Raw genomic sequence first — 22,416 nt, 5'->3', positions numbered from 1 at the left:
AAACCATCAATATTTTTTACAGTGTTTTTACTGTCAAATGAAACCAGTTGACTTCAATTTTAGTCATAGCCCTATGGTAATATTGTTGAATTGTTTGTCTTGATGCGCAAATTATTTTTGTACACTTTAAAATCTTACCTGTTTGTTATATTTAATAATCCATTACAATGGTTCTTCTCAAATCAATATTTCCATGTCCTAGTCATTATATATTTACATTACATTTACATTTAGTCATTTAGCAGACCCTTTTATCCAAAGCGACTTACATCTGAGGACTAAATCAAATGAGTCAAACGATATATGTGACGAAAACAGCTTTTCTCCACAAAAGATTAGTAGCACTACTATAGATTATCACTTAAATGTCCATCTTGTTTGAACTTTTTTGTTTATCTAGGCTCAAAGCTGATTGCTAGGAACTGTTTTTGTTCACGGAAGCTTTGCGTTTAATGAGCTTATAAAATATTTAAACTCAAATCAATATTCCTAGTCTAATTATTCACTGTGGCAAGTCGCCGTGGAATAAGCAGGATTATGTTCATCCAACCGGTGGTTATTGCAGAATAAACCCGACCAGGTGATCAGGATCCTGACACGAAGGGGACTTGCTTAAACCACTTCAGGCTGATATCAAAAGGCTTGATGTACATGATCTCTTACTTAAAGTGATTTATTTTCATAAAGATCCTTTGACTGACTTTTGACCTAAATTTACTTCACTATATTACTATTAAATCCTAATCTAGTCATGAAAAACTATATATCGTTGGAAAGGTCTAAGACTGCTAAATAGATATTTGACTGCTGTTTTTTGCTACAAATTATGTAAGAAGAGTAACCGATGATTTTTTTCTTTTTTTGACAAGAGTGCGCCTCAAAAAAAATCTGCACCTTAACAGGAGTTCTGACCTTTGTCACAAAAAGTTGATGCACACACCTATAAAATCGAAACTTTGGGTTTTCATGCTAAAAGTTCATAATAAAACATAAAATCTAGTATTTTTCAATAAAAAAAATATAATATAATATTATCCTCTAAAAATTATAATATATATTATCCTCTAAAATATAATATTATTTTTTTAATCGCCTTTTTTATTATATCACATTTTAGTAGTCATCATAAATATGGTATTTGAAAGCTTACAAACTCAGAATTCATCCTGTGAAAATCGTTTTATAATTGAACATTGTGCACTCTAAATTATTTTATTAGACTCCTCCCCTTTTGGGCATCATTATATTTCATAATTTATGATCAAAACCAAAATCCAAATTTTGTGACAGAATTGATATTTGGACAGAAATGTATTCATTTGTTAGAGCAGATAAAACTAAATTCAATGGAATTCAATGGCACCCGGTGGCTATTTTTGGTACTACGTCTAAACAAAATCTCTCCTAAACAAAAACTTCAAGTTTTGTGATATCAACTTTTATTTATGGCTTTGATTTTATAGTAATTTTAGAGTAAAAAATATTTTGTAAAATATATATTTTATATAAAATACAATATATAGTGAAGTATATTTGATTTACTGTAAATTTAAACTTTTTCATACTTTCATTTTTTGAAGTGTTTTCACTTTCACTGAGTTTTTTTCTTTTAAACAAGGCCAAATTTGGGTATATTTACCAAAGCATTCTTGAATTACAACCATTTAAGTTTGAATAGTGCATTTTAACCCCCATTCATTTGAGAATGGGGGTTAAAATGCAACAGCTGAAGGGTTAAGTTTGCAAGGAAAGTGATCGATTATTCACACGCACTCTGATTTACTCTGATAAAGGCTTCCTTGAGCGAACTCCTCTCGTTCCAGTCTGCTGTCTGTCTGGTGAGGGCTCTCCAGGTCAGCCGCTCTCAAGCATTCAAAACTGTCCCCACCCAGCTGCCCCTCTCTGTGTCATGATGATGGACATTTTACAGACCCTAAGCCTGTTTTGTGTGAATATTCAAACCTTTATCCACGGCTTTTCCTTATTCTGCCCATGAAGTGGTCTTGTTTTGTATACTTTAATTTTGTAAAACCTGACTGTTGTGCATGTTTGGACACTCCGGACAAAAAAAAATGATCAAGGATAAACCGTTATCAAAGATCCTTGTCCTGTAATGTGTCTTTTACGTAACGCAGGAACAATCATCTCACCCATGTGTGTGCTAATTCTCGAGGTGCTCTGATCCTTGACAGTCATTCCCTGATGATTGATAATTGAAGTAAGCTGGAGTTGACATCTGTGGTGATGGTTTGGTCTTTTCTTCAGGGACCCAGAGGGCTCGGGCACCGGCGCCCTACCGCAGAGACTTTGAAGCCAAACTGCGCAACTTCTACAGGAAGCTTGAGGCGAAGGGCTACGGGCAAGGACCTGGGAAGATCAAGTGCGTTAACGCTGATGATTTACTGTATATACAGTGCCGTTCAATAGTTTTGGGTCTGCGAGATTTGTTTATTGTTTTGTAGTCTCTTATGCTCACCAAGGCTGCATTTATTTACAGTACAGTAATATTGTGAAATATTATTACAATTTAAAATAACATCTTATATTCAAATTGAAAACATACCGCTATTTGGTTACACTTTATTTCGATAGTCACTTTAGACGTTCTACTAATTATAAGTAACTTTTCATCTACATGTCAAGAAACTCACATTAGAGTATTAGTATATTATAGTAGACTGTTAGGTGTTAGGGTTCGGGTTAGGAGAACAAGTTGACTTGTAGTCGCCATAGTCAGTTGAATGTCTGTTGGGGGACCAACAAAATTAAGTGTTAGCAGATATTAAGCTGACAGTCTACTAATACTCTAATGACAGTTAGTTGACATGTAGTTGAAAAGTTACTTGAATGTCTAAAGTGGACTATCGAAATAAAGTGTTAACCAAATATGCTGCTTACAATATTTAAATTAAGATCAAGTGTAGGCCATTAAAGTAGTGTCAGCAAGATAAATGTCCTACACTTCTCACTTCATCTTATTTTTTTAGACTGATTGTCAGAAGAGATCATCTTTTAGAAGGAACATTTAACCAGGTCATGGCCTACTCCCGTAAAGAGCTCCAGAGAAACAAGCTCTACATCACCTTTGTCGGAGAAGAAGGGTGAGGCTCGCAAATAGGTCGTGTTTAAGCAAAAGTCATATGTCATAAGTTGTATCTGAATTCTGCTCTTCTTTCCAGACTGGACTACAGCGGACCATCTCGAGAGTTTTTCTTCCTGCTGTCTCAAGAGCTGTTTAACCCTTACTATGGCCTGTTTGAGTACTCCGCTAACGACACATACACTGTCCAAATCAGCCCCATGTCTGCTTTTGTGGAAAACCATTTGGAATGGTAAGGTTATTTCCACACACAATTTCTGTGGGGTATGAGAAATCATACTGAATAGCCATTGACAGATAAATAAATAGTGATGTCATTGGCTGCTCTCACAGACTGCTGTTATTGGTTGAATGTCTGTTTTTGAGCTTCTTGATGTGACGTGTGTTTGCAGGTTCCGTTTCAGCGGTCGAATTCTCGGCTTGGCATTGATTCATCAGTATTTGTTGGACGCTTTCTTCACCCGCCCATTTTATAAAGCTCTTCTCAGACTGTGAGTGGACAATCAAGCATAAACATGTAGAGTTTGAAGATGACAAAAAAAAAACATGATAGATTTTTTTTTTCAATATTCTTTGATGAAGAGTAACATAATCAATCTCTTTACTGTCACCTTTTAAACAATTGATGCATCCTTGCTGAAGAAAATTATTAATTTCTTTCAAAAACAACAACATCTCACTGACTCTAAATGTTGAAATGTAGTTTATATTTGCTTCCAAATTAGTGGCTGACAGAATTTGTGACAGCCAACAGGAAGCAGATATCTAAATTTATTTGTTTTAGGGTTAATATGGTAAATTCACCTGTTTTTTGACAGAAATCTCAAAAATTATCCTTAATTCACTCCAATGCAATTTAACAATAAATACATTACAAATCAAAATTAAAACAGCTTAAATTTATTTTTATATACCCATATTTAAAATTCGCTAAAAATATATTTGAAAAAAAAAAAATGGGACCAACACAATGGAAATTAATGCATCTGTTAATTTCAAAGATCAGTATATCGGTCTAGGCGTGCAATTATCAGAATATCTTATCCTCTAATGTCTGAACTGTAAAAAGCACTTTGCATCATTGTCACCCCTGTTTGCAGATCCACAGATCTCAGTGATCTGGAGTATCTGGATGAGGAGTTCCACCAGAGCTTACAGTGGATGAAGGAAAATGACATCACAGATGTGCTGGATCTTACCTTCACTGTCAATGAGGAAGTGTTCGGCCAGGTGGGAGAAACCCTGATCAACATCATGAAAATGCTTTCTCAATTCTATATATGTGCATTGTATATATATATATATATATATATAAAAATTACTTTTTCAGGATACTGAATTTTAAAGATAAATTTGCAAAATCCAAATAAGCTTTACTGATTTTTATTGGAGAGAAAACAATGTTTTTCATGCATTTTTGCACATTTCATTTTCATTTCATTTTATTTTTATTTAATAGGGACAATGCATGTTAATGAACATAAGTACAAAGTACAAAATGTAAACAAGCCGGACTATAGCAATATTGCTAATTTACGTCCGTAGTCCCAAGGCAAGTACACACAGCAACAGACACTCAGTACAAGACGCCACTAAAACACAATACATAAAAAAACACATCATAATAAATTACTAAAAGGAGTGATAAGACTAACATGCAAACTAACAGTTAACTGGCGAAAGAAAATGAATGTCACAGTTCCAATAACTGAACAGAGAGAGACCTTTCTACTGACTCTACTGAAAAAGATTCCCAGGGTCTCTGATCACCTGCGTGAACATTTACACAATCATTTGCTTGGAAAAAAGTCTTTTTTTTCCGAGTATATAAATATATTGCACCAAATTAACATGTTAAATCTAATATAAAATCAAATATATATTAGGGCTGTTGATTTAACACATTCATTAATGCTTTTAACGCACCCCAACCCAGGCGTGTACGTCATCTTACATTGCATGCAGTTTAGTCACGAACATGATGGAGGGCAACGACTGACTGTGTGATGAAGCCTGTTAGAATACAGATTCAAGAAACAGATTTTGTTGTCCCTATCTTTAAAAATTCAGGGAATAATATTTTTCCTAAGATGTTGTGTGTGTGTGTGTTAGGTAACAGAACGGGAGTTGAAGTCCGGCGGGACAAACATGCAGGTGACCGAGAAAAACAAGAAGGAATATATTGATCGGATGGTGAAGTGGAGAGTGGAGCGAGGCGTCGTCCAGCAGACTCAGGCTCTGGTCCGAGGCTTTTACGAGGTAAGCATGCTTGTCATCTGATTTACTCTCTGTCTGTCTGTGTGACCACCATTTAACCTTTAACCTATGTGGGTGCTGTGTAGGTGGTGGACTCTCGTCTGGTTTCTGTGTTTGACGCCAGAGAACTGGAGCTGGTTATTGCAGGAACAGCAGAAATTGATTTAAATGACTGGAGAAACAACACGGAGTACAGAGGAGGTCAGAACACACACTTACTCCTATATTGACACAAATACACAACACAAATGCAGTCGGAAGTCTTGATACTAGGGCTGTGCCAGTCGAATCCATACGTGTTGAAAGATGACAATATTTATCCGGATTATTTTAATCACTATATTGTGTTGTCATTTCAAGACCTTGTATTCATTATGCATTCTATGTGTTCATTAATATAATTTTCCTACCTGCTTGATTAAGGAGGTGGTTGATGTTTGAAAAAAGTGAAATGTAAAATTGTGGTTATGTATATTCATCATCAGGTTATCATGATGGGCACATCGTCATCCGGTGGTTTTGGGGAGCGGTGGAGCGCTTCAATAATGAACAGAGACTGCGTCTGCTGCAGTTTGTGACGGGCACCTCCAGCGTGCCGTACGAGGGCTTTACCGCCCTGCGCGGGAGCAACGGCCTACGACGCTTCTGCATCGAGAAATGGGGCAAGATCACATCGCTCCCGAGGTATAGTGACACACCTTTTCATCTTACAAATCTTACTTTGACTTGAGCTGGAATGCGAAAGGTTTCAAATGAATTAAAAAAATGCAAATATCAATAAAGAAATAATAAAAGGTGCTAGGTTTACTAAAAATCTTTAGCTGACAACTGTAAGCTTTCGATTGATCTATAAACGTTTTTTCTGCAATGTTAAAGTCAACATATTACAGCATTTAAACACCAGTTTACTTCCATTGTATTTGACGTAAGACATGGATCATTATCAAAATTATACACTTGTCCTTTGTCTTTTCAGTCAGAAAAGAAACTTAAACTAGTCTAGAAATTCTGTGTTAAAGTGTAAAACAAAATTTTAATATGAAAGGGTTTGACTGACAAATTAAAAACAAAAATATGAATTTAAGTGCCTTCTGTTAATACAAATATAAATATTAGTTGAAAGACACTGAACAATCATTTTAAGCTCTATCATTAAATAATGTTCATTTCAAATTATTAGAATTATTGCTTTGGTAATAAACTGAAATGAGTTTAAATAAGTTAAAGCACTAAATTACTGAAAAAAAAACCACTCAAATAAAACTAAATTAAACATAAATGACAAAAAAAATTAAACTACGAAAACTATGAAAACTACAAATATAAAAATAATACAAATTCAACATAATATGTAATATAAATAATTAAAAAAGAAATGTATTTAATCATATAATTTAAAATTAACATTAATTAATAATAAAAATAATTCAGGGCTGTCACACGATTAATTGCGATTAATTGCATCCAAAATAAAAGTTTGTGTTTACATAATATATGTGGATGCACTGTGTATAATTATTTTATATATATAAATACACACACACATGCTTTTATATATTTCAGAAATATTTTCATTGTATATACTGTATATAGATTTATATATAATTGATATTATATTTATATTTAATATTTTATATATAAATAATATTTTTTTCTTAAATATACATGCATGTGTGTGTGTGTGTGTATTTATATATATATATATATATATATACACAAAATAATTATACACAGTGCACCCATATATATATTTTGTAAACACAAACTTTTATTTTGGATGCGATTAATCGTTTGACAGCCCTAAAATAATTACAAATTATCATTAACAGTATAGTTTAAAATCACCATTAACTAATAACATAATAATAAATCATTTAGAATTAACACTTAAAAGCATAATTAGAAATGAAGTGTATTTAAAAATATTAAGAATTTATTTTTCATTGGTGTCATCAATGTTAAAAGCATGACCGGACCTAAACAGACTGGCCACGATTCTAGAAACTGATGACCAATCATGAGGTCAGAAACGTGTTTTCAGCCAGGCTGATGGATGTCATGTCTGGTTCCTCAGGGCACACACATGCTTTAATCGTCTGGATCTTCCGCCGTATCCGTCCTACACGATGTTGTACGAGAAACTGCTGATCGCTGTGGAAGAAACCAGCACTTTTGGCCTTGAGTGAGGACTTCACGTGACTTTCCCGTGTACACTGTATTTACTTCTCTACTAGCGTGGATCGTATCCTGTGTTCGTTTCTTCGGTTTGTTCAGGACACCACTGCATGCATCAGTCACCTGCGCGGGTGGACAGTGTGTAACGGGTATGCAATAGTGAAAGAGAAGCCTTCAACCTGCTTTAACACTCAGGGCCTCGACCTCCGCTGGAGTCGCTCTCAGTTCGCACATCATCATTTCGCCATAAACCGTCGCTTTCTTTTGGTGCGTTTTGACAAGAATTGTAAAGTTAAAACCAAATACACTCACAGAAAACATCTGATCGAGGTGCCGTGATTACTGTAAATGTGTGCACTAGTGATGAATCTCACCCAACACGTTATCATCACAGGAAGTGACATCACGTCATGTCACTTTGCAGGAGTCAAAGTCAGACTAGGGGGAAATGGCAAGTCTAAACCTTGATTTGACACTTTTGATGTATTTGTTTATCAATCAACGCATTTTAATATTAAAATGTTTAAAGCGTCAACAATGTTCAGGGCTTCATGCAGTTTTATGTTTTGTCTGTAAAATGTTTAGTGTTGACACATGATTGCTTTCAATTAGTGAATGTTTTTGGGTATGTTTAAAAAAAAAATTCCCCAACATAGCATTTTTTCTTTAAGGTCATCACTGAAAGTGAACATGCTAAACAACAAATCCGGTTAGAATATGTTAATTATACAGCTGTGTAGAGTGAGATTTTGAACCAATGAGATTGTTCTGTAGGCGGAGTTACCCAGCGGATCAAAGCAAACAAAAGGGACTGACAAAATGTCTAGTCAGTTGTGGCAGTTGCGTTTGGTTAAGACACTGTGCAAAGGTGCATTCATGGTGACAGTAGCGATTTGGACGTGTACTTTATGTAAATGAGCTCTGCCAATAGGAGTGAAGACATCTCAGTAAAAGGCCTTTAGTGAATGATTCTTTATGCACTGCTGCAGCTTATATAGAAATTTCCGTTAAGCATGTTCATTTTTACTGGCAAAAAATGTATTAGTTGTCAAAATGGAACGATTCTTTGTTTTATTTATTGTGTGGTTGTGTGTTTATCATGATTACCGTTTATCATGATTATCGTGGGGTCCCATTGGCTGTTCATCGTGGCTCATTTGCATATGATTAAATCTCCAAAAATGTACTTAGATTTTCCTGATGCCATGATATGCACTCATTTTCTCCAATGTTTATAAAATGTATAATCTATTTATATATGGTGTCTTTTTATGACTTAAAGTGGTAAAGAGATTGTAAGAAATGTGTGCGCTACACTTCATGTTCACTTGAGTGTTTCGGCTGTTTGCGTGTTTAAGGTGAAGATAAGTGAGAAATTCTGAAAGTGGGCTAATATATTTATTAAAAAAGAAAATTGGTTTAAATGTCAGAAAACGTTTCTTTGAAAGGTCAGATTGGTTCGTTCTGTGGGTTGGTTTGTTGACGACTAGATTCCTGTGCTGAAGTTTTGATTATTGTTCATGTTTACATTTTAAAATGACGTGAATGTGTGTTTTATACATTAAGATCGTCATAAATCGTCATGCCATTTAAAGGTGCATGTGTTTGTGTATAATCCACACTTGATGAGTCAGTCTTTTAATTTTATATCCTAATATTTTCATAAAGGGATTGTTCACCCAAAAAATATGCATTGTTTGAATATGCAGAAGATTCGATCGCAACAATCGTTAATTTCCTTTATTAACAGAATAACATGATGGTGATGATTTTTTTTTCTTCAATTGTTTAATTTTGGTTGTACTGTCCCTTTAATGTGGTGATGGAGAAGTAAAGCAATCCGGCTTTGATAGTCTCTGAAATATAATTCTATCTAATATCAATTGCAGCTCAAATGAACAACGCAGCTTAAGATGTTAGGAATGTAGAGAAAGTGCATTTGTATTATTTATCCCAATTAAGAAATTATAAAATATCTGTATATCAAATGTGTACATATTTGCTTGAACAGTCTATGTAAAATCAAAATTTTAAAACGTGATGAATCAATTCAACAGCCAACAGTTCATCTTTTTTTTTTTTTTAAACATGTCTTCGTACTTACTATTGACATAATGTTAGTTCAAAATGTTTTTCTCAAATGTATATTAGTACTATGCATATTTGTTTGCAATTATAAGAAACGCTACTGTTTTGGCGGTTGTGAAGGACGTTTCTTCATTTATCAAGACTCTCGCAGCCCTGAAATGAAAACGTGAGAGAAATAAGGAGAAGGTTCTGGAACAAACTGCCTTTCTCTGTAAACATGTCATTCTGGGAAATGCAGAAAGAGTTGGCTCCTGCTTCCACTTCGGACACATACACTAGCCTGCTTATGTATTTTTACACTTTTAATCTATCTGTATGGAAGAGAATAAGAGCGGAAATGTACAAATGTTAATTTGAATTGTGTGTTGAGGTCAATTATAGCGCCTCTCTCAGGCTGAGATCTGTAACTACAGCATTACACTGTTAACGAATGTCAATAAACAATCACTTTCTATCTGAATCTGACTGTCGTTCCTGTGAATAATAATCCATCATGGTCAGAAATATCGCTCACTCTGGGAAAATGTACAATTTCTTTTTAAAATAAGATATTTTAAATTATATTTTGTGTAAGGATGTTCTATTCCATAAATACTCATCTGATGGATTTTACTAAATACAGGAAAAAATACAAAACACATATGACCAATAATGTATTATTATAGAAAGCACAGCAATTATTTGTATAATAATAACGATGATAACATAAATAATACTCTTTGACTGTTGATTGACCAATCAGAATCAAGTACATATTTTAATCTGAGACTTCAAACATGTGCCTTGAATTAAGTCTTAGGCATTTAATTTAAACAGGGTTTAGCTATTTATAGGAGGCATTTCACTGGAAAAAATTGCACGTTGAAGATGAAAAAAAAAAGTTATTAAGATTAATGTGTTTATAGGTGTTTTCCTCGCCCCTAAATGTACCCAATCTGGTGTCTTCACAGTCTCTCTTCTCATACAATTGTTTTAGCTCTGTAATATTCAAGAGAATCTCAAGCCAGGAGAAATGTGCCAAAGCCAGGCTGTTACTGTGAACATAATCTGCAAAAATAAATCAATAACAAAACATAGCCTAAAAACGTAATAACTTAATGAAGGATTTATATATTTAATTTGCTAAAACACTGTGATATAAATATATTGCAAAATCCGATCAGAACAGATTGGAGGAAGTATTCATATGGATGTTTTGGCAGATGAACGCAAGGACAGATGGTCGCCAGAGCTCTGTGGAATATGAGGATATTTCTGGAGCAGGAACAGGGTGGTTTGGGGGGATAACACTGGGATTTTTGAAGGGATTGAAAGAAGAAGGAAAGTTTGAGACATGAAGCCTCAACTCGGTCTGGAACGAGATTTAGTCAGATTCAGAACAGATTTAGAGAACTGAAGAAGACTTGAACAGATCACTACTGAACTGCTTACCACACTGTACTTTGTATACTGTTTCCTTTGATCATTATTATTATTCATATAGTATGTGTAGGAAGTCTCGGAATTTCTCTGAAAGCGTTTAACCCATTCAAGTTAGTCAGGAACAGTGAGTAGTGAACACACACACCATTTTACCATTTTTCTGCGGCACCCGGGGAGTGATTGGGGTTTAGGAGCCTTGCTCGATGGCACCTCTGTCATTTCTGGCCAGTATTGAAAACCAAACCCACAACTTTTGGTTTACTAGTCTGAATCTCTAACCTTTAGGCCATGACTGGCCCCTTATCCGGATATTTAAAGTGCACAAAAAAACGGCATAGAATAAGTACGCCAATTGGGATGCATCTACAGTTTGTTCTAGTTGTATGCTGTACATTTTGGCAATTTTGATAGTTCATGTGGGTATTGTGTACAGTATACATTACATACACTCTTTAAAAAAAAAAAAGAAGAGGTTTCATTGGGTTCTATATAGAACCCTAGGGTTCCTGATCAAATTTTATTGAACCCTTTATGCCAAAAAAGGTTCTTTTAAAATGTTTTAAGAGGTTTTTTTAGTGATTATAGGAATATATGTTAATTTCTGTAATTTTTTGTTCTGTTACAGTTAGTATAATTGTAGAATTAAAATTGTAGAATTATATTAAAAACAGATGATTGAAATAAATTATAAAATCTAAAGACTCCAACATTTGGAGTCTTGCTCGTTTGAATCTAAGCATAATGTAACATTATTGAAAAGCTTTTGTCAGTACAAAAAAAAAAAAACTGCTAAACATTGACAAAAAGGTTTTTTTGTGTGTTATAATTGTGATTTTATAATCACAAGAAAAGAAAAAGAAATCTGGGTCTTTTTTAAAGTAAATCTGACATAAAATGCTGTTTTTTTTTTGTTAAAAAAGCCTATTTAAATATTGATTTATTTATAGAAATTGAAAAGATATCAAATCCTCCCAAAACTGCACAAATGTTGAGTAAATACATAAATAAACAGACTAAAATTACATTTGTAAAAAGAAAAATATATATATTATTCTGTTAGAAAATTAAATGTTATAGTCTGGGGTCCCTGGAGACCCCAAAGATAATGAGTGTTGACACAAATGAAGATAATCAGAGGGTTAAATGGCACAAAATTGTGTTAAGTTTATATTAACCACATGACCTAGAGCACTTTAACAAAGTACACTTGTTATTCTGCATATTTCGAAATTTCTCTCAAAATGCAACAATTGTGACTGTTTTGACAGTCATGAGAAACTTGTGATTCAAATTTCTGAAGTTACTGAGGCTTAATGTTGTACTGACTCCTACTGGTAAGATTTAGTAACTACAGTGACACCAAGACAAGTCATGTCTCATGATCCAAAGATCCCAGTGCTTGGTATAAAGCTGTATTAAATTGTAGTATTCAAATTCTCATGTTTTACACACATATTCAGAAAGTCAAACAGACATAGGTTATTGTTCCTGTGACTCATTTATTTTATGCAACCCTGCTTTTTCAATATGATCATCAGATCTATACTGTTAATAAATAAACATGTTCAAGAAAGTATTTCAACACACACACACACACACATATAAAGATGATAAAATGCATAAAATTACAGTGTATGACATCATCCATCTTTAATGAAGCACATAAACAGCAACAAAAAAAAACAACAACACTTGGATGTATATTAACAATTCAAGTAAATATATGAAAATGCCATAATCACGTGCTTAAAAAAAACATGCTGTCAATCAACTCTCTGACCGTCCATTGGCATTAGTTGGCATTAGCTTCCGTATAAAGTTACTCTTCAGATTCTGTCTTGTTGAAAATCTCAATGGTTTCTCCTTCCCTCAGTTTTAGGAACACGTGCTGGAGGAGCCATCTGGTGACAAAATAGGTTATGATTATTATATAATGTAACATATCTATTAGCATAGACATACTCATGATGACACGGTTAGGCTTTGATGGTTTCAGAGGAATGTACCTGTTCATTAGAGTGTCTCTGGTGGACGTTGTGTAGAGATAACCTCCCGTTTTTGAGCCGGTAACTGGGATCTTCAGCTGAAAATGATTAAGACAGTGATTATTAATATGTAAGTGTGTGAGTATTCCTCAGGTTGATGGTGCTAGTGCTGACCTGAGCGCTGCTGTGGTCCATGCGGTTGTGGCGGTCAGATAAATGGATGTTGTGGATCTTTAGAGGAGGAGCGCCCAGACTGGCCATGGCTGTGGAATTATTGTTCAGTTGTTCAAGGGCCTGACGGTAGTACTCTGCTTTTGCAAAATTTTCTGAAAGAAACAGGACACAATTGTTTACAAGATTTTTAACAGGTAAAGTTAGATGTAATTAACAATGACTTACTCTGCATGAGGTAATACATCATAGCGCAGCCACCGCCGGTCACTACAGTGATGAAGATGGTCATCTGCTGCAGGAGGCTGGTCGATCGACTCATTCTCACTACAGCTGGAGGAAAACTCTACACTGATCAAATACGTAAATATATCATTAATTTATTTCCTTCATGATCTTACATTACTACTACTAAACATTACTATTTGAATGTCTCTGAAAGACGTTTCTTATGCTCTTCAAGACTGCATTTATTCGATCAAAAATAGAATTTATTTCTGTGATGCAATGCAAAGCTTCAGCCATTACTTCAGTGAGTCTTCTGTTATTATCAATGTTGGAATCGGTTTTGCTGCTTAATATTTTTTATAACCTGTGAGACTTGTTTCAGGATTCTTTGAAGAATCAAATGTCTAATAAAAACAATATTTATTTAAAATATAAATCTTTTGTAACCATAAACAATACCGTTGGTCTTGTAGAATACAGTTTGGGGTCAGTGTTTTTTATTTTAAAGAAATTAATACTTTTATTTTTACGATTTTTATTTTGAATGAATGCTGTTCTTTTTAACTTTTTATACATCAATGAATCCTGAAAAATTATCACAGGTTCAAAAAACATATTAAGCCGGAAAACTGTGTCCAACACTGATAATAACTATCAAATCAGAGTTTTATCATAATGATTTCTGAAGGATCGTGTGACTCTGATGACTGGAGTAATGATGCTGAAAACTCAGCACAGAAATAAATGATATTTGAAAAAAAAAAAAAAAATCAAATTAATTGTATACACACATACATAATATGAAATAACAAAGGGCAGTATGAGAATAAGTAGTGTCCAATTTATTTGTGTGTGTTTTACATCGTTTGTTATTTCATAGTTCCATGGTTTTGCTATTTTAAATTGTGGTGGAATATATATTTGGTGTTTACCTGGTGCCTCAATGTCCTTGAAAGACCGTCCTAATGGGACATTAGAGAAAGTCCAAGAAACGTTTGATTTCTTCAATAGTACACATTTATTTTACCAACCTGCGGTCTTTAATATTTATACTTTAGCCAGATAGGGCTAAAATGTCACTTTCACAGAACTGAGAAATGTCACTTTCACATGCATCGAATTCAAGGGCTGTTTATAATAACAATAACTCACCGTCTCGTCGATTATTTTTAAAGACACTAAAAGCAGAGCGCTATGGACGCGGCCATGTTCGTTTTACTTTGAAAAACTTTATTCAAACATTGATGTAGATCATCTGATTAAAAGCATAATAAAGCTCTAATTATCATATAAATGAAAAAATAAACGTGTCAGTGAAGTTATTTACTCTTGGATTTTACGATACTCTGTTTATTTATTATGTATTTGTCGACAACCGGAACACGTGCGTCTGGAGCGCCGCGTGACGTCAGACGCACGCGCGGTCACGAAAAAAGAGTTATGAAAGTTCTTTCCTGAGTCACACTAGAATGTCATTCATTTCTCTTATTTCACTGCGGATGCATTAGAGATTCACACCAAAGGCTCGTCGAGGACACTCAGAGGTGAGGTTATATCTTGCTCTTGTACTTATGCATATTACGTTAGTAGAATTAATGTGTATCGTTGTGTAATCTCTCATTTGCGCGTTCTTGAGTGCGATGCAGATGTGTTTCATTAATGTGGCGCATTAACATGCGTTTTTAAGCATTTCACTAAACAGATTTCTTTCTTGTATATCGATATACATTCTCTAGTATTTGACAAAAATATATATGTATTGGCAGCATGATAGCCAAATTATTGTTGTCAGTAGTTGTCAGTAGCTGCTGGTAACTGGTTATATATTATACACCATAGTCACATGACATAAACAAATACATAAAAATAAATAAATATTATATATATATATATATATATATAATTTTTAAATTCATTATGTCATTTGAAAATGAAGATAATAATGTTAAAATGTTCACTTGTATCGTTTGTCTTTTTTAAATATAAATGAATACTCAATGATGCTGTCATTACCACCATTCCAAACACTTTAAATGCTATTATGCTATGCTTTAAATGCTATTCTATTAATAATCACTTAAAAGTGCAGAAGTTAAGAAATACCCTCAAACACAAAGTTAAGCTTGTGATAATTAGTTATCATGAAATAAAAATGTATTTATCATGATATTTTTATTTTAATAGCATGCACTTTAATTAATAATTTATTAATCATTTACTGAGTAGAAAGGAAAGTGATCAAACAAAAATAAAATACACTAAATGACTTTAAGCAAAAAATGTTTTTAATTTTTTTAAATTTTTTTTTTTTTTAGTTCCAGGTAATAGGAAATGTCTCCCATTTTCCCCATATTAAATAAATGGGGAACTAATATAACCAAGACCGCTTTTTCCTTACGCAATATTCAGAAAAAAACTGTAGTTATTCAAGTCTATTCTCAAGAAACTTGTTTTTTTTTTTTTTTTGTAAAGGAAGTGTGACTAAACAAGCCGTTATCAGTCAAACACACATGCAGACATGCCAAAAACTTCATTTCAGCGAACTCAAACCAGTTTCTCAAAAATGATATGCTCTCTCCCATGTCTTTACAAGCTTGTTTTCATAGGATAACAAGGTCAGTGTAGCTGTGGATCGATCCACTCCATGATTGTGTGATTGTGACTTAAGTTAACCTCTGAATCTGACTTAAGTTAACCTCTGACTTAAGTTAACCTCTGACTTAAGTTAACCTTTGACTTAAGTTAACCTTTGAACCTCTGACTGACTCTGAATGTTAGTTAGGATTAATGAAATTTCCCTTCACACTTGTTTGAAACTTTTTACGCATATGCTGCATTTGATTCGATTCTTCATCCTATAGAATTTAAACGAGGTTCAGAATTCAGTTTTATTTTTTCACTGTAAGCAGCAAACTTTTTGCACTCGTAGTTAATGCTGGTTTTCTGCTTCAGGAATCATGTTGGGATCAGTGGTTGTAGGCCTAGGCATCGCAGGAAGTGTGAGGATCAGAGATTTAATCGCTCCTCTACCGTCCAGCGCTGCAGAGAAGCTCAGCATCAGAGGCTTTGTGTCCAGGTCAGTGCCTCGTACACACATTCATACTGACACTTGAGTCGTTACACACATTAAAGCACTTATGTTTTTTTTTTTTTTTTTGTGTGTGTGACCCCATAATACACATGATAAGTTCTCTGGGGACTTCATTTCATATCATATAGCAAATATTTACTGTGCTTTGCTTGGGGTGCAGTTTAGAAATCCATACGCCTTCAGAAATAGACCATTGTGATGATGTCTGCACTTTCAACATGCATTTGAGTCTTCTTATTGAAAGAGGCATACTGAATCTTTATATATTTATATATATACATACAAATACTGTAGATATACTGTATATATAATATAGACCAAATGTTGAGAAAACTGGCAATTTATTAAAAAGTCTCTAATTGTCACCATGATAGTATTTATTTAATAACAAATATAGTAACAATTATGTTGTAAAGTATTATTACAATTTCAAATTAATGTATTAGATTTATAAAAAAATATTTCTATTTTGAAATTGAAATCTTTTGTAACATTTGTAAAATTCTTTATTTTCACGTTTGATAATTTTTTTTTTTTTTTACATTTTTTTATTTTTTTTTTAAATCTTTCTTACCCAACATTTTGAATGGTAGTGTTTAAAGGACAACTCTGGCGCAAAATTAACCTTTGGTCTAATTACACATTGTTACCTAGTCAACCGTTATCTGAGATTTGTTTTCATGATTGCCGAATGTAAATAGTTTTATCTCTAAAAACAGTTTAGCCTATAACGCTAGTTCAATGCTAGTATATAGGGCATAGAGTAATGACAAATAAAAATCGCTTGTTATTACCACTAAAAAGGCTCAAAATAGCCCCACACCAAAACGACAGCATAACAAGGGTCCCTACATTCAAACCGAAGCGTTGAGAACTTTGTCAGTGTCCATACAGTTTAATAAGAAGATATTTTATACTCACAGTCAACTTCGCGAATACAGGAAGAAGCCATCTTTGAAAAATAGTCTCTACCAGTCGATCTACGAACGCCGATCCAAGTGCGCTGAACTGTGCAGAATCTCATATGGTCCATTGTTTCCAGAAGAAACACAAACACGAACCGTTTTCTTGTCTTCAATATGTACACGTAGCCTACTGTTCGCGCTCACCTTATCACCTTATTCACATCTCACCAGCGCACTTGGATCGGCGTTCGTAGATCGACTGGTAGAGACTATTTTTCCAAGATGGCTTCTTCCAGAATTCGCGAAATTTACTGTGTGTATAAAACATCTGCTTATTAAACTGTGTGGACACTGACAAAGTTCTCAATGCTTCGGTTTGAATGTAGGGACTCTTTTTATGCTGTCGTGTTACTGTGGGGCTATTTTGAGCCTTTTTAGTGGTAATAACAAGCGATTTTTATTTGTCATTACTCTATGCCCTATATACTAGCATTATACTAGCGTTATAGGCTAAACTGTTTTTAGAGATAAAACTATTTACATTCGGCAATCATGAAAACAAATCTCAGATAACGGTTGACTAGGTAACAATGTGTAATTAGACTAAAGGTTCATTTTGCGCCAGAGTTGTCCTTTAAGCAGGGCCAAACTTGCAGAAATTATAAATATATATCTATAAATAATTACACAAATAAATAATATAAATAAATAAATAAAATTCATTTTTAATTACATTTATTCCCAAATTTATTCACATTTATTTTACATAATTTTTTTTTTTTTTACTAAATGTAGAAATTTGGGATATATGTATGTATGTATATGTATGTATATATGTGTGTATATATATGTATATGTATGTATATATGTATATATGATTATCAGTTGTGTTGTGTGTACAGGAGGACTCTTGAAGATCAGCAGTGTGTGAAGCAGATCCCCATGCCGGAGGCGTTGAGCAGAGCCGACATCCACGTGGCGTTTATATGCACGGAAAACACCGACCATGAAGAGAGCATCAGGTATCTCACACACATAATCTCTTCTGATCCCCATCTGCTCACATGGCAGAAATGCTCATTCATGATGCTCTGTCCTCAGGCAGTTCCTGGAGGCGGGGAAGCACGTGTGTGTCGAGTATCCCATGACCCTCAGCTACACGTCTGCAGTGGATCTGTGGAACCTGGCTCAGCAGAAGGGTGAGCTGCTGTCTTCGGTCTTCTTGAGTAAAACAGTAGAACGCAGAACTGCACGATTAATCGCAAAAAGATCGCGATCTCGATTCAAACGCCCACAAGATCTTATTCCCTAATGACAATGATTCAGATATGTCTATTAAACCTTTGACAAGTACGATCACAGTGAACATTCAGATTCACAGCTTCACAAACAGTGTTTTCAACCACACAGTGTCTTACAATAATTCATATTATCAAAATCTGCGGTTCTCAGTTTATCCAGAAACGTGCAGGTCTAGTAGAACGACTGTCATTTATAAAGCAGCTAAATAATACTTCTCTACTTGTTTTGTATCTAACTTCTGTTATCTTCAGGTCTGGTGCTTCATGAAGAACATATTGAACTGCTGACTCCGGACTATAAACAACTGAAAAAAGACATATGTGGGAAAACACTGGAGAAGGGAACACTGCACTTCACAGGTATGACAGCACACAGGTCATCTTCTTTCCGCTAGGGCTTCGACTGACAGTCACGTTTCTCCTCAGGTGGACCCCTGAAGCCTAATTTCGGGTTCCCGTCGTTCAGCGGCATTTCCAGACTGACGTGGTTGGTTGATCTTTTCGGGGAGCTCACGGTGACTGCTACATCTCTGGTGGAGGAGAAAGAGAACAAATACATGAAGATGACGGCACACTTACTGACCCAACAACACAAGTGAGCGCACTATCGCCACCTCATTATTTATTTCCAATTGATTTTTGCATTATTACTTTTATTCTATTTTTTAATGCATAGCTGCCAAATAACGTTATTATTATGTTATTATGCTCACAAGGCTACATTTATTTAATGAAAAATAAGGTAAATGCAGTAATATTATAAAATTTTATTACAAACCCGATTCCAAAAAAGTTGGGACACTGTACAAATTTAGAGTAAAAAAAGAATGGAATAATTTAGAAATCTCATAAACGTATATTTTATTCACAATAGAATATTAATGACATATCAAATGTTGAAAGTGAGACATTTTGAATTGCCATGCCAAATATTGGCTCCTTTTGGATTTCATGAGAGCTACAAATTCCAAAAAAGTTGGGACAGGTAGCAATAAGAGGCCAGAAAAGTTAAATGTACATATAAGGAACAGCTGGAGGACCAACAAAAAATAGTGGAGCAATATCAGAAAGGAGTTTCTCAGAGAAAAATTGCAAAGAGTTTGAAGTTATCATCATCAACAGTGCATAATATCATCCAAAGATTCAGAGAATCTGGAACAATCTCTGTGCATAAGGGTCAAGGCCGGAAAACCATACTGAATGCCCGTGAGCTTCGGGCCCTTAGACGGCACTGCATCACACACAGGAATGCTACTGTAATGGAAATCGCAACATGGGCTCAAGAATACTTCCAGAAAACATTGTCAGTGAACACAATCCACCGTGCCATTCACCGTTGCCGGCTAAAACTCTATAGGTCAAAAAAGAAGCCATATCTAAACGGGAACCAGAAGCGCAGGCGTTTTCTCTGGGCCAAGGCTCATTTAAAGTGGACTCTAGCAAAGTGGAAAACTGTTCTGTGGTCAGACGAATCAAAATTTGAAGTTCTTTTTGGAAAACTGGGACGCCATGTCATCCGGACTAAAGAGGACAAGGACAACCCAAGTTGTTATCAGCGCTCAGTTCAGAAGCCTGCATCTCTGATGGTATGGGGTTGCATGAGTGCGTGTGGCATGGGCAGCTTACACATCTGGAAAGGCACCATCAATGCTGAAAGGTATATCCAAGTTCTAGAACAACATCCAGACATCGTCTCTTTCAGGGAAGACCTTGTATTTTCCAACAAGACAATGCCAAACCACATACTGCATCAATTACAACATCATGGCTGCGTAGAAGAAGGATCCGGGTACTGAAATGGCCAGCCTGCAGTCCAGATCTTTCACCCATAGAAAACATTTGGCGCATCATAAAGAGGAAGATGCAACAAAGAAGACCTAAGACAGTTGAGCAGCTAGAAGCCTTTATTAGACAAGAATGGGACAACATTCCTATTCCTAAACTTGAGCACCTTGTCTCCTCAGTCCCCAGACGTTTGCAGACTGTTATTAAAAGAACAGGGGATGCCACACAGTGGTAAAAATGGCCTTGTCCCAACTTTTTTTGAGATGTGTTGATGCCATGAAATTTCAAATCAACTTATTTTTCCCTTAAAATTATGCATTTTCTCAGTTTAAACATTTGATATGTCATCTATGTTGTATTCTAAATATAATATTGAAATTTGAAACTTCCACATCATTGCATTCTGTTTTTATTCACAATTTGTACAGTGTCCCAACTTTTATGGAATTGGGTTTGTACAATTTAAAATAGCTGTTTTATATTTGAATATATTTTAAAATGTAATTTATTGAAAGTTGAATTTTACTCCAGTGTATACTCATACTCAAGTATTATTATTATCAGCGTTGAACAGTTCGAATATTTTTGTGGAAAGTGTGACTTTATTTTTCAGGATTCTTTGATGAATACAAAGTTTAAACAAACAGCATTTATAAATGTCTTTATTATCACTTTTGATGCATCCTTGCCAAGTATGCAGAGCTGAGATTTCGAAACTCAAAATTTCGACCAGAAAAAAAAACGACAGTGTTACCCCTTACGGTTTTTTTTTTGGGGCGAAAAATTAAGTTTCCCCAATCTTCTCAAAACTCTGGATTCTGATAGAGGGCCATGAGACTTAGACCTGAGTGCAAAAATGGAGGCTTTAGACCCTTCCAGAGCTGAGATATCGAAACTCAAAATTTCGCCCAGAAAAAAAACCAACAGTGTTACCCCTTACGTTTTTTTGGGGTGGGGGCGAAAAATTAAGTTTCCCCATTCTTCTCAAAACTCTGGATTCTGATAGAGGGCCATGAATCCAGAATCCAGAGTTTTGAGAAGATTGGGGAAACTTAATTTTTCGCCCAAAAAAAAAACGTAAAGGGTAACACTGTCGTTTTTTTTTTTTCTGGTCGAAATTTTGAGTTTCGATATCTCAGCTCTGGAAGGGTCTAGAGCAGGGATGGGCAACTTTGATGATAGTGAGGGCCACAAATATTTTATCATCACTATCCGAGGGCCAAATGTGACGTGCACTTCCACCAATGGGATATTGGAGAATTAGAGGTACCATTTTAGAAGAAAACATATGTAGGTATGTCTTTATTACAGACTCTGCTAAGTAAATCAACCTGCATATCCATATTCAATTATTTCCTCAGCTTCTTTTAATGAATGAACTTTTAACATAAACAAAGACACATTGCTGTGGCATTACTGTGTTTTTAATATTATTCCAGTGAAAACATGTTGGGCTCTCAAAAAACATACAATGATTGCACAAAACTGAAAAGTAGCCTATTAAGTAAAAAAAATAAATGGGATATTGGAAAATAAAAAAAAACTACCATTTTAGAAGAACAAAACATATGTATGTCTTTATTACAGACTCTGAAATGTTTAGTGAACCAACCTGCATTTCCATACTTAATTATTATGAACTTTTTAACAAACTTTTTAAAATTATGTTTTTATAATTCCAGTGTAAACATTGTGGGCTCTCAAAAAACATTTACTGATGGCACAAAATTAAAGAAAGTATTAAGTGAAGCATACTTTTCACCACAGGCTGCCGCTTTATCTCACCTACAGAGGGAAGTTTACAGTTAATGAGATACTTGTGGTTTCTCTTGCTGGCGTACAATAGACTGGATGTCAATATCAATGTTAGTGCAGCCAATCCTCATGAGCTGAAACAGAACGTCATCGC

The 22,416-nt window shown here is 34.6% G+C and overlaps 3 protein-coding genes and 1 long non-coding RNA gene across 15 annotated transcripts in view; 2 read left to right on the top strand and 2 right to left on the bottom strand.

Moving 5' to 3' along the window:
* The window catches only part of hecw1b (HECT, C2 and WW domain containing E3 ubiquitin protein ligase 1b), a 44,470-nt gene extending 34,861 nt beyond the window's left edge, over positions 1–9,609 (top strand). For all 3 annotated transcript variants that reach the window (XM_039677327.2, XM_089131490.1, XM_089131489.1), the window contains 9 exons: positions 2,266–2,380; positions 2,988–3,101; positions 3,180–3,332; positions 3,493–3,591; positions 4,201–4,330; positions 5,213–5,359; positions 5,443–5,557; positions 5,842–6,040; positions 7,431–9,609. In XM_039677327.2, coding sequence (XP_039533261.2) covers positions 2,266–2,380; positions 2,988–3,101; positions 3,180–3,332; positions 3,493–3,591; positions 4,201–4,330; positions 5,213–5,359; positions 5,443–5,557; positions 5,842–6,040; positions 7,431–7,542 — 1,184 coding nt within the window. In that variant the 3' untranslated portion in view covers positions 7,543–9,609. The remainder of the gene's footprint in view (positions 1–2,265; positions 2,381–2,987; positions 3,102–3,179; positions 3,333–3,492; positions 3,592–4,200; positions 4,331–5,212; positions 5,360–5,442; positions 5,558–5,841; positions 6,041–7,430) is intronic.
* LOC148981493 (uncharacterized) overlaps positions 1–22,416 on the bottom strand; it is a 139,530-nt gene that overhangs the window by 1,101 nt on the left and 116,013 nt on the right. The window contains exon 2 of the long non-coding RNA XR_016168578.1: positions 2,151–2,367. This is a non-coding gene — a long non-coding RNA (uncharacterized LOC148981493). The remainder of the gene's footprint in view (positions 1–2,150; positions 2,368–22,416) is intronic.
* coa1 (cytochrome C oxidase assembly factor 1) lies at positions 12,517–14,729 on the bottom strand. 10 transcript variants are annotated; one of them, XM_089131486.1, is made up of 6 exons: positions 14,578–14,729; positions 14,358–14,387; positions 13,426–13,530; positions 13,201–13,352; positions 13,048–13,124; positions 12,517–12,942 (listed from the first exon to the last, which is right to left on the bottom strand). In XM_089131486.1, exons 3-6 carry the CDS (start codon positions 13,517–13,519, stop codon positions 12,861–12,863), a joined length of 405 nt encoding a protein of 134 aa, XP_088987612.1. In that variant the 5' UTR covers positions 13,520–13,530; positions 14,358–14,387; positions 14,578–14,729; the 3' UTR covers positions 12,517–12,860. The 10 variants fall into 10 exon arrangements, with proteins under 10 accessions (XP_088987612.1, XP_088987604.1, XP_088987609.1 ...); XM_089131478.1 differs by having other exon boundaries at positions 13,426–13,548; positions 14,358–14,427; positions 14,578–14,727; XM_089131483.1 differs by having other exon boundaries at positions 13,426–13,543; positions 14,358–14,427; positions 14,578–14,727.
* The window catches only part of blvra (biliverdin reductase A), a 59,437-nt gene continuing 51,845 nt past the window's right edge, over positions 14,825–22,416 (top strand). Inside the window, exons 1-6 of the mRNA XM_089131477.1 lie at positions 14,825–14,969; positions 16,378–16,501; positions 18,324–18,443; positions 18,523–18,620; positions 18,975–19,082; positions 19,149–19,317. Of these exons, the coding sequence (XP_088987603.1) occupies positions 16,383–16,501; positions 18,324–18,443; positions 18,523–18,620; positions 18,975–19,082; positions 19,149–19,317 (614 nt within the window). The 5' untranslated portion in view covers positions 14,825–14,969; positions 16,378–16,382. The remainder of the gene's footprint in view (positions 14,970–16,377; positions 16,502–18,323; positions 18,444–18,522; positions 18,621–18,974; positions 19,083–19,148; positions 19,318–22,416) is intronic.

The sequence above is a fragment of the Pimephales promelas genome, chromosome 5 (genome assembly GCF_988280905.1).
Source record: "Pimephales promelas chromosome 5, fPimPro1.hap1.1, whole genome shotgun sequence".
Classification (NCBI taxonomy): domain Eukaryota; kingdom Metazoa; phylum Chordata; class Actinopteri; order Cypriniformes; family Leuciscidae; genus Pimephales; species Pimephales promelas.
This window is presented reverse-complemented; position numbering and strand designations above follow the sequence as displayed.

Excerpts from the sequence above, each read along its gene's own strand:
- coa1 (XM_089131486.1), bottom strand. The coding sequence starts at position 13,519 with ATGAGTCGATCGACCAGCCTCCTGCAGCAGATGACCATCTTCATCACT. Across the intron at positions 13,353-13,425 it reads GATGTATTACCTCATGCAGA|AAAATTTTGCAAAAGCAGAG; the intron begins GTAAGTCATTGT and ends TGTTTCTTTCAG. Across the intron at positions 12,943-13,047 it reads AGAGACACTCTAATGAACAG|ATGGCTCCTCCAGCACGTGT; the intron begins GTACATTCCTCT and ends TTTTGTCACCAG.